At 39.0% G+C, this 12556-nt stretch overlaps 1 protein-coding gene across 1 annotated transcript in view; it reads left to right on the top strand.

The window, feature by feature from the left end:
* LOC108713567 (protein bassoon-like) overlaps window positions 1-12556 on the top strand; it is a 191920-nt gene that overhangs the window by 26865 nt on the left and 152499 nt on the right. The window contains exon 2 of the mRNA XM_041590758.1: window positions 5496-5895. Coding sequence (XP_041446692.1) covers window positions 5496-5895 — 400 coding nt within the window. The remainder of the gene's footprint in view (window positions 1-5495; window positions 5896-12556) is intronic.

Genomic DNA, 12556 nt, shown 5'->3' with positions numbered 1-12556 from the left:
ACAGGGAAAAATATAGTAGAGCAAAGGTCTGTAGCAGCTTCAATAACACGTGGTGATTATTGAGTTAATTAAAGCTAAATTAATACACATATTAGATTTATGTTACTCATTAGAGTATTTTGTGTCAACATTAAAAGCAGTCATGCTGTACATTGGTTAATTAATACTGCTCAGTTGTTGCCAAAATAAAAAAGTGCATGCAAACAAATGAGCATTCGTCAAATATCTGCTGTGGAGGTACCCTGTATGGAAAAAGATTGGAGCACATGCTACCTTTATTAGCTAATATACAGATATGGCATCTGTTATCCAGAATGCTTGGGACCTGGAGTTTTCTGGAAAAGGGATCTTGGCTCTTCCTATCTTAAGTCTACTAAAAATAATTTAAATAAACACAATAGGATAGTTTTGCCTCCACTAAGGATTAACTATGTATTCATTGGGATCAAGTACAGGGTACTGTTTTATTATTAAAGAGAAAAAGGAAATTGAAAAAAAAAATTATTATTTGATTAAAATTGCATCTATGGGAGATGGTTCCCATAATTCAGAGTTTTCTGGATAATGCGTTTCCAGATAATGGATCCCATATCTGTATGAGGTAATGGTGCAATAGGGCTTCTGATATTTCGGACGGTCCTTTATTAAGTCTTTAGGCTGATGGCAGATGGGACTTTTTGCCTCCTTAATCTTAATCCCCTCCGGTGTAGGTGACAAAAAATCCAAAATTACCTGCCTGGCATTAATTTAAATAACCTGTGGTAAAATCTGTGTATCACAAAGTAGCCCCAAGTTGCCTTAAGGTAGCAAACTTCCCATCACCCTTAGAGGTCAGTTTTATGGCAATAACTTTTTACACACTTTATGACAGTGCTGCTGTGCTGTTTTTGAGTGCGAGGAAAGACAGAAATCTTTTTATTACAAGCCTTATTTTTTTGGTTAATATTGATGCCGTTTTTATACAAGCACTACTACAGTATTCAGTGTTAGGTCTCAGGTATGACCTACAGATGGAGCAAGCTTGAATGGAATATCTGGCTCAGCACTCTACATGCCATGCCCTTTATATACACCCTGTAGAACATTAATGCACCAGTAACAATCTACTCCATCTATATGCCTCTGAAACATAATCCCTCTCTTTTCCACTCAGTCCTCCTCTTATATAACCGGCAGTTGTGCAATCTGTATTACATTTCTTGCTTACTTTCAAGTAATTTACAATTATGATCCCTCCTCTCCTTTACTTTGTAGCCGATATCAGTAAATCATCATTCCGTTTGCATTTTTGTGCCTTTTATGCATTCTTCTCCATTTGTTGCCTATAAATATATTTCTCTTGTCAGATGTTCCAATTTCCCTGAATCATTTCTCTGAATCTGACCTCCCCTGCTGTGTCAGCCCAAATGCACATAGTTATTTTATATAGACACACCTTGTAAATTTATCAAACAGAAACAGGATCAAGAAGTGGTCACTGAGGTGCAGCCACCCTTTTTGTCTTTCCTATCAGCTTATACCTTTAATAGCAATGCTTTGTCTGCTGTAAATTAGCCAGAAATCAGTATGTTCCATTGCCTTGTCAGGTCCTGAACCTTGAAAAATTCTATTCACCTTACAGAATGACTGTAAGGAGCGAGCCAGGAATTGGAATGACAAGGCCATGACAGGGCTAGGGAGTAGGGAACCGAAGGTGGGTGTTAGGAATTATGTGTGTGTAGTTTTCCCTGGGTTTCTTTGGGGATTCGTGGAGACACAAGGGGTTAAAGGAGGAAAAAAGTAAAGGCAGTGTTCTGTTTTTACCTTGAACAGCTCCCGCTGCCCTCCCCAGGGCAAGGGGGTTATCAGTGTAGGGGGAGGTATTGGCGTAGTATCGAAGCGGCAGGGAGCCAGTAATAGTGGTATCAAGATTAGGGCATAATGGGGTTTAGGCTTGGGGCTAAAGTGACGGAAGGGCTTGGTGGCAGAAGCGTGAGTTGAGGAGGAATGCGCGCCTATGAGGGACAAAAGAGGGGCCCCTAACTCTGGGTACTTGCTTGCTTGCAGCCTTCAGATGTTACGAAAGTTAATGGTTAAATACTAGTTAAACGGATATATTTACATTGCCCTACACCAGTTTATGTTGGTCGTTATTTATGTGAATTTTTTTAGATATACTGCTGCTGCCTTTTCACCAAAAATATCTCATGTGGTACGGTCAGGGGCAGATTTACTAAAGGGCGAAGTGCACGGACATCGCCGATATACTAACAGGCGCCAATTCACTAGCGAAAGAGATAGGCAGTAGCGCTCATTCGCACTCTATCGCCAGGCGACAATTCGCTCTGGCGAATGGATGTTACTCTGCGATTTCACTAAAATGTGGATTACTGAACGTTACCTCTTTCGCCAGACTTGCCTTCGCCAGCTAAGACCAGGTGAAGTGCAATGGAGTGCATATATCTTCCTCAATCTCCTGTTACTTACATCATATTCCTCAGTGGAAAAAGCATCAAACCAAAAAATGCTGGTGTCTTTTCCTTTTTTCAGAGTGATAGCCTGCAAAAGTCCTTAAAATTTTTTTTTGAGTAACCGGGTTCCCCCGTACATTTTATAACTTGTGAAACATTAACTATACAGTGGGCTCATGTGTAGGGCATTATAACAACTCTAATGTCTTTATTAAGGTTCTCTGGACATGTGTAATTAACAGTGGAAATATAATATATTTGCTGCAACATATAACAGAAAGACGTCTATTCAACTTTAAATTTCCCACCGTATAAAAATGAACCGGAGCGCAAGACCACTAGCGAATTTGCAATAGGCAGAAATAACTGCTAGCGCCTCATTAGCTTGGAATTGCTCGCATTGGCGAAGTAACGCTAGCGAAAAGTCGTCAGCGTTCGGCGCGCGCGTCGATACTCTACTTTTTAGTGAATTAGCGTTGTATGAGCGAATTTTTGCCTGGTGAAGTGTGGTGATGAGTGCAAAGCAGTTGCTTGTGACTTTTCGCTGGTTATTGAATCTGCCCGTGCCTTATAATTTGGCTATATGCATTTATCAAATTTTTTTTAGCCCAGAAGCACCCATGTACTCAGTTTTGGAAAAAGCACACCCAGTATTTGGAGGTGCTTCTTAAGGTGGGAAGGGGAAAGGTTATATGCTAAACCTTTTCAAAGCACTGATAAAAAATGTGTTAGGCTTTATTTGGCTCATTTATCAACACTGGGCAAATGTGCACCTGGGCAGGAACCAATGGCATATTATAATATAACCCAGAGCTACATCTATTGCTGGATGCAAAAAAATCCAATCAAGTGTCTAAGCATATGTCATGGTTGATGCCTTGCCCATTAAATAAGCCAGAGGGGTCAATTGAACATATTTATCATTTCTCCTGTATGCATTGACTGAAAAAGGTCTCAGGGCATGGGATTGGGTCCAGTTTTATTTAATTTGTTTATTAATGACTATGGGGAGGGTATTGTAAGTAATGTATCAGTGTTTGCAGATGACACAAAACTTTCCAGCCCAATAAATTCCATCAAGCATGTGGCATCCTTGCAACACGATCTTGACAAACTGGCAATCTGGGCAGCTAAGTGGCAAATGAGATTCAATGTTGATAAATGTAAAGTCACGCACCTGGGATATAAAAATATCCAAGCCACTTACTGTATACCCTTAATGGGACTGCACTAGGCATATCCATTATGGAAAAGGCCTTGGAGTCCTTGTAGATAAACTTGGCTGTAGCAAGCAATGCCAGTCAGCAGCATCAAGGGCAAATAAGGTCTTGAGCTGTATTAAAAGGGGCATAGAGTCAAGGGAGGAGGGGGTCATTCTTCTACTGTATAGAGCACTGGTAAGGCCCCATCTAGAATATGCTGTACAGTTTTGGTCTCCATCACTCAAACAGGACATTATTGTATTAGAGAGGGTACAGAGAAGGGCAACTAAGCTGGTAAAAGGTATGGGAAATCTTAGCTATGAGGAAAGACTGGCCAAATTGGGGATGTTCACGCTGGAGAAGAGGCGCTTAAGGGGTGATATGATAACTATGTATAAATATATAAGGGGGTCATATAATAATCTCTCTAATGCTTTACTTACCAGTAGGTCTTTTCAGCTGACACAAGGTCACCCATTCCGTTTAGAAGAAAAGCGGTTCCGCCTAAATATTCGGAGGGGTTTTTTTACAGTGAGAGCTGTGAAGATGTGGAATTATCTCCCTGAATCAGTTGTACAGGCTGATACATTAGATAGCTTTAAGAAGGGGTTGGGTGGCTTTTTAGCAAGTGAGGGAATACAGGGTTATGGGAAATAGCTCATAGAGCAAGTTGATCCAGGGACTAGTCCGATTGCCATTTTGGAGTCAGGAAGAATTTTTTCCCCCTCTAAAGCAAATTGGAGAGGCTTCAGATGGTTTTTTTTGCCTTCCTCTGGATCAACTGGCAGTTGGGCAGGTTAAAAAAAAGTTAAACGGTTGAACTTGATGGACGTGTGTCTTTTTTCAACCTAACTTACTATGTTACTTCTGTAAAAATGAAAGCAACAGGGGTGGATGGTGAACTTTTTATATGACTTACAGATGACTTTCCATTGGACAACCTATAATTACTTATAGATATAGGGGTTGCCGCCTGTGCTGAGGCCAGGGATGTTGGAGGGCAGACTGTCCACTTTAAACCAGACGGATGGCAACCCTATGGATATATATAGCAGTTGGTCTGTTTTTGGGGGGCTAAGCCCCTTTAATCTTAGTTATGCTCCAACTTTGAAAAGCAAAGATCTTATTTTTTGTTATTGGTGTTATTGGCAACTTCACTGGTGCAGCTATGTTAGTAAATCAGTCCCCTTAGTGTCTGTAGTGCTACAAAACCGTGTTATTTCAAATGATGCACCTTTCACTATAAGAATAAAGCCAAAATAATTAATTATTTAATTACTGATAGGGGACAATATCCCTTTTTAATCTCTCCCATATCTGCTTTGGCAATGTTTTGTAAAAAAAAAATGTTGGATTTCTCCGTATCATCCTCAATAACAGGGCCTGATACTCTGGTGCATTTAAAATAGCCCTTTCTAGTATATTTCATAATCTCTGCACTGCATCAATCATGAATTCTCCATTCTGTCTTCCAAATTGCACCTACCAAATATAAATCTGTCTGGGTGCATTGATTATTCTCCAGCCAGAAATGTCCCTGGCTTATGTAATAAGGCTTGTGTCTCCCAAAAAGCATTGCCTGCCAGACCTTTCCTGATATTCATAATATGAAATATATTTCTAGAAGAACAATGACACACAGAAATCCCTGTGCTGAATTCAGGACCAGGAGGATGCCAATATCTTGGTCTGCTCTTGTACCTGAATTGTAAAGGACTTCTCAGAAATAATTGACATTATATTCCATGAATTCACACCGTACAGCTAGTAAGGTAAAGTAGACTTGACTTGAGCGACATTATTAAAGGATATTTTACTAAATAGTTTGAACTATTTCTTTTAGTGCCTCCGGAAGACTAGAAAATTCTGGACGTCTGGCCGGACAGAGCTCAGCTCCACAGTCTTTTAGACAGACCACTTCAAGCACAGAAAGCACAAAAGATATGAAAAGCCATGCTTCACCTTCCCACCAACAACCAGACATCTCAAGGAGAACTCTGCAGGTGGAAAAAGGTCCAAGAACTGGAAGATCACCTTCTGTATCCCCAGATAGAGCCACCACCCCGACTTCTCCATATTCTGTCCCACAGATTGCTCCTCTTCCCAGTAGCACTGTTTGCCCTATATGCAACACAACAGACCTCACCTCCTCGCCTAACCAGCCAAACTTCAACACTTGTACTCAATGTCACAATGAAGTGTGCAACCAGTGTGGGTTCAACCCTAACCCTCATCTCACAGAGGTAACAGTTGTTTTGCTTCTTCAGTCTTAACTGCTGTTCTTAAAGGGATGGTTCACCTTGAAGTTAACTTTTAGGGGGTTATTTACTAAACTCTGAATACAAAAATCATGAAACATTTTTGATATTTTTTTTATAAAATTTGACTTTTAAAAAAATCTGAAAATCCGGCATCTCAGACCTGTCGAGGTTGCATATAAGTCAATGGAAGAAGTCCCAATGATTTTTTGATGTGCACTGGGTTTCATGCAATACCCCAAAGTTTTCGGGTGAAAATTCCAAAAAAATCATGAAAATCGGATGAAAAAATCCGAAAACATTGTGAAAATCAGATTTTTTTACCGCAAAGCAAATTTTCGGGAAAATGTAATAGTAAATAAGCGTAAATAACCCAATAGGATTTGATCAGAGTTTGCAGCAGAAAATATTGGGATAAATTCGGACTTTGATAAATAACCCCCTAAGCATGTTATAGAGTGGTCTATAGAGTTATAGCTCTTGAATTATATGCCTTCTTCTTCTGACTCTTTCCAGTTTTCAAATGGGGGTCACTGACCCCATCTAAAAAAACAAATGCTCTGTAAGCCTACACATTTCTTTTTATTGCTACTTTTTATTACTCATCTTTTTATTCAGACCCTCTCCTATTCATATTCAAATCAATGCATGGCTGTTAGGGTAATTTGGACCCTAGCAACCAGATTGCCAAAATTGCAAACTGGAGAGCTGCTGAATAAAAAGTTAAATAACTCAAAATAACACAATTCAAAAAAAAAAACAAATTGCAAATTGTCTCAGAATATCACTGATTATTAGGGTACCTATGATGGCTGTCTAGAATTCTACACAAGTCTACAAATTTGCTTTTATTTAAAGAAAACTGCCATAAAAATATTTTCTTTTGTTTCCTATGTTTCCCAAAGTAGCATGGGTTTGTTGTTTTCATGTCAAGGTAAGTCAGTCAGATGTACTTGAAACTGTGAATTAATCAATCCAATGAAAATCTTTGTAGATCGCATGCAAATCACAGATAAGCACTGAGAATCACTGTGATTTGTGCCATTCAAATTGACTCACAAATCGATTTAACTGGCACAAATTGCAGTGATTAGGATGAAATGACGGTTATCCCAAAATGATTAGCTGGGCTCTGCTTATGATTACTGTCAAATACTTAATGACCTTCCTGTATGGTATAATGGCTTTATCCTCAAAAGCCAAAGGATGAAAACATTTTTCCACAGTTATTTAAGAAATTATTTAATATTGTTATATACTGTATAACAGACTCATTATTTAAATTGCAACAAACAAAAATGCTTTTGAAATTATATATTTGTCCATAGATTTTTTTGATCTGACCCTGAACCTGTATAAGTGGCCTTTCCTTGTCTTTTAAATATATACAGTAGGTTTATGGCTTGTTATCCAGAATGCTTAGGACCTGGGTTTTTCCGGATAACAGAGCTTTCTCTAATTTGGATCTTTATACCTTAAGTCAGGGATCCCCAACCTTTTGAACGAGTGAGCAACATTCAGAAGTAGAAGGGGTTGGGGAGCAACACTAGCATGAAAAATTGTTCTTGGGGTGCCAAATAAGTGCTGTGATTGGCCATTTAGTAGCCCCTTTGTGGATTATCAACCTAGATTGAGGCTCTGTTTGGCAGTGCACCTAGTTTTTATACAACCAAAACTTGCCTTCAAGCCAGGAATTCAAAAATAAGCTCCTGCTTTGAGGCCACTGAGAGCAACATCCAAGGGGTTGGAGAGCAACATGTTGCTCACGAGCTACTGGTTGGGGACCACTGCCTTAAGTCTACTAGAAAATCATGTAAACATTAAATAAACCCAATGGGCTGGTTTTGCTTTCAATAAGGATGGTTTGAATCAAGTACAAGGTACTGTTTTATTATTATAGAGAAAATAGAAAAATTATTTATTATTACAGAGAAAAAAGTAAAATCATTTTAAAAAAATTTGGATTATTTGGAGTCTATGGGAGACAGCCTTTCCTAATTCAGAGCTTTCTGGATACTTTGTTTGCAGATAATAGATCCCATACCTGTATGTATATATATATATATATATATATGTAGAAGGATCTGCACTCCTTCCACCAGTGCAGATCCTTCCACCAATGTACACTTCATTTTTGATCCTGCCCAAATTGATCCAAGTTGGTGTGCTGACACACAGCCAGGGGCGATCCTGGCCCCTCCGCCGCCTGAGGCAGCACCACTTGCTGCTGCCTCCCCTCCCCTGGAAATTCGCTCTTAAAGTACCAGGAGCAGCATTTTTGCCGCCCCTGGTACCTAGTGGGGTTGCTGCCTCATTGGCGAAGCACCCCTGCACACAGCTGTATATATATGTATGTATATATATGTATGTATATATATATATATATATATATATATATATATATATATATATATATATATATATATATATATATAGTCCATGCTGTTTTAGCACCATGCTTAGCTTAGTTGTATTGCCTTTCCCTTGTCTCCAATAACCCGTGCTTTAGGTATGCCCTTCATGCCTGGCAGAACATTCTCAGAAGGTCCCATCCAAGTCTTCTTGACAATTCCGTAATTTACTGATTGCGTCTGGAGTCATTACAGTGTGCCCATTAACACCTGCTGTTTACCGAGGGAACTGAGAGATGAATTGCAATGAGCATAATGGGAATGTGATTTAATTAAGCAAATGTGAGGTCTTTAGCTAAACTGCTGATTTCTTTGCTTGGATGGAAGAATTTTTTTTCTTACGCCAGGAAAATTTGGTCCAGAAGAAGTGGCAAAGCCAAAGTGCCTGCTTAGTGTTTTTTCCAAGAGACTAATTTCTCTGCAGCTTTACTGTCCTGTCTCACATGCTTCATTACCATTTTGTTAGTCGGTAAAGGCAAATTGTGTCTGACAGTGTGCAAACCTGCAGCAGAGAGTTGAAAGAGGTTTTGCTATGAAACACTACTGTTATGTTGTCTGATCACAGGGAATCATCAAGACTATATATATATATAAATACATGCTCTTCAAATATAAGCATTCAGTGTGTAATACCAGAAACACATTATACACAGCTGATCCTCAGCTTTAGTGTTGACTTTTATTTAGGGATGCACCGAATCCAGAATTCAGTTCGGGATTCGGCCAGGATTCGGTGTTTTTCAGCAGGATTCTGCCAAATCCTTCTGCCCGGGCCGAACCGAATCCTAATTTGCATATGCAAATTAGGGGCAGGGAGGGAAATCACGTGACTTTTTGTCACAAAGTCGAAAAGTATTAGACGAGCACTCTGTATCCATCCATAAGGTTACAAAGCAAACTTTATTTTAAACAAGTTAAAATCATCAGATCCCTGACGTATGTCACAAAACAAGGAAATATTTTTTCCCCTTCCCACCCCTAATTTGCATATGCAAATTAGGATTAGGATTCAGTTCGGTATTTGGCCGAAGCTTTCGCGAAGGTATCCAAAATAATGGTTTCGGTGCATCCCTACTTTTATTACAAAATTATTCAAGATCATAAACCTAAAGAAAGATAAGTTAAGAAAAGGCTTGATCCTTTGGGTGCCTATTTGTTAGAAACCCTCTAGTGATTGTAATTGAATAAATCAGACTCTGAGCTGATGCTCCTCTTTGCTGAAAAAACACTGACCTGGGTATTTTATTGCGAGATGTTTTTTCTCTTATCTGGGATTGTTGCTCTGGCTGGAGGCTTTGTGCAAGTGTAGTGGAGCAAAAGTCCAGATTTCTTACTTAAAATTCCAATTTTACTCTACTGCACATGCACAAAGCCCAGACCAGCCACAAGGCATCTCTATGAAAGGCAAGAATATGGCAGCAGGGAATTCACTAGCAAAGTACCTGGAGCTGGCATGTTTTTCAGCAAACAGAAGCACCAGCCCATTTAGATAACAAGTTGTCTAATTCCAGACAGTATCATTCTGTGGCTACTAAAGCAAATAAAGTGCTGACAAAAAAAGGGCATTAACTCAAGGGAAGAAAACATAATTTTGCCACTTTATAGGTCCCTGGTAAGGCCTCATCTGGAGTATGCAGTGCAGTTTTGGACTCCAGTCCTTAAGAGGGATATAAATGAGCTGGAGAGAGTGCAGAGACTAAGTGCAACTAAACTGGTTAGAGGGATGGAAGACTTCAATTATCAGAGTAGACTGTCAAGGTTGGGGTTGTTCTCTCTGGAGAAACAACACTTGCGAGGGACATAATTCCTGTGTAGAAGTACATTAGAGGGGAGGGTTTTTTCTCTATAAAGAGGAGCAACGCACCAGAGGCCACCGCTTTAGACTAGAGGAAGGGAAGCAGCGTAGGTGGTTCTTCATAGTGAGGACAGTGAGGTTGGGGAATGCACTGCCGGGTGATGTTGCGATGACTGATTCTGTTAATGCCTTTAAGAATGGCTTGGATGATTTGTTGGACAAGCACAATATCCAAGGCTAACTGCTGAAACAAATCACTGCAAGTAGGATTCTGTCCTTTGTCAGCTTGCTGATAGTACTCTTGGCCTGGTTTGTGTTCACTTATCTTATTAATTTATTACATTATCCCCTGGACGGGAAGCACTAAAGAGTATTTGCCTGAAGTTTTAAACAATGGATCTACATTATGGGGCACATTTACCAAGGGTCGAATTTTGAAGTGCTAAAACTTCGAAATTCGACCATCGAATTGAAAAAATTCGATAGTCTACGGTTTTTTTTGGATTAAATTTAGCAATTTTCGATTGAATTAAAATCGATCGATCATAGAAACTAACGATTTAATCGATCGATCGAAACGTTTTTCAAAAAATAAACTTTGACTTAGAAAGTCAAAGTTGGCTATAGGTTCTAGGAGGTCCCCATAGGCTAACATAGCAATTCGGAAGGTTTAAGGTGGCGAAGTGTCGAAGTCGAAGTTTTTTAAAGAGACAGTACTTCAATTTTCGAATGGTCGAATATTCAAAGTTTTTTTCAATTCCAGTTGAAGTCGAATTTGGCCTATTCCATGGTCGAGGTACCCAAAAATTACTTCTAAATTCTATGTTTTTGAATTCGAAAATTCACTTTGAATTCACTTCGACCCTTAGTAAATGTGCCCCTAAATCTATAAATAATCCCAAGAACCCTTAGTCATGTTCTCATGCCATTGGTTCCTTTGCACATCAACTATTTCAGCAGCTCAGGAGTTGCTTTTTTTGTGTTGCTTCAGTGAAAGCGCAAGTGAAATACAATACTTCTATAAAGGGAAAGTTAAGCGAGCATGATCACCTAACTATTCAGGCAGTATATTGCAATCTTTAGAACTACAATGCTTTGCAGTTGTGACCTCATTTAGGCAGGGCAAAGCAGCATGATACTGGAATTCAATTACATTTCTTTTCCACGACAGTGCTTCTTTGCTAGAAATAGCCTTTGAGAACACATCTTGAAGCAACGTTTGGAGAAAGTGGAAACAGGGGAAATGACATTTGACAAGCTAATCATTTGTAGCAAGCATATTTTAAAAACTCCCAAGTATAGCAATAATATAAAAGAACATTTAAGATGTCCAACCTTGTTGCATTGCAGTCAGCAAACCTCTGCCAACCAGAACTATGTACCATATTCATAAAAGTATGTGGAGGCCTCAAAGCTGTCAGGTTTTGTGCACTTGATCTGATGCTTATGATGATGTACCCAGATCTTGCACATGATGCATAGGTCAATGTGGTCTAGTAGGGTTTTTCAGAAAAAAAGCCGAAATTTGTAGAGATTTGTGTTATGAAAAAACATTTGGTTTAGGCCAAATGTTTAGACTGAGAGTTGATGTGCACAGTGTTCCATATACCTTAGAAAGTTATTAAAATGGGTATTTGCAGCTAGGCTTGAGACTTACCTTTGTCACCTACCAACCTCCAATATATATTATCTCTCCGCCCTATTCATAAAACTGCCATAAAATTATGTTTGAAGCCAATATTATTGACAAGCAAGATAAAAATATAGGAAGGCCGATATCTTTTTGCAGAAAAGTTCTCAACCCTACAGGTCAGGAAGGTAGAATTCCAACATGCTGGAAACCCTGTTCTCCGCTGATGCAAAGTTATGAACTGAAGGCATTGCCTGTCATTGAATAACGTGTTCATACTTTAGGGAATTTCCATGCAGGGTTAGAGTATAGAATGAGACTGAAGCACTCACTTCCAAGACTACACATGAAGGTCCACAGGAGAATTAGTTTTAAAAGAACCTATTGGGCGGCACAGTATTTCAAGAGATTGGCATTAAATTATAGTGCATGCAAAATATTTTCTTAAAGGGGGTGGTTCACCAATAAGTTAACTTTTAGTATGTCATAGAATGGCTAATTCTAAGCAACCTTTCAACTGGCTTTCATATTTTATTTGTTATAGTTTTTAAATTATTTGCCTTTTTCTTCTGACTCGTTCCAGCTTTCAAATAGGGGTCACTGACCCCATCTATAATATAAAAGCTCTGTAAGACTACTAATGTATTGCTATTACAGGTATGGGACCTGTTACCCAGAATGCTCTGTATCTGGGGTTTTCCAGATTTTTCCTTAATTTGGATCTTCATACTTAAGACTACTAAAGAATCATGGAAACATTAAATAAACCCAATAGACTGGTTTTGCTTCCACTAAAGATTAATTATATCT

This window comes from Xenopus laevis, chromosome 4L (assembly GCF_017654675.1).
Source record: "Xenopus laevis strain J_2021 chromosome 4L, Xenopus_laevis_v10.1, whole genome shotgun sequence".
In the NCBI taxonomy this organism is placed as follows: domain Eukaryota; kingdom Metazoa; phylum Chordata; class Amphibia; order Anura; family Pipidae; genus Xenopus; species Xenopus laevis.
Note: the sequence above shows the minus strand (reverse complement) of the source record. Positions and strands in the feature narration are given on the sequence as shown.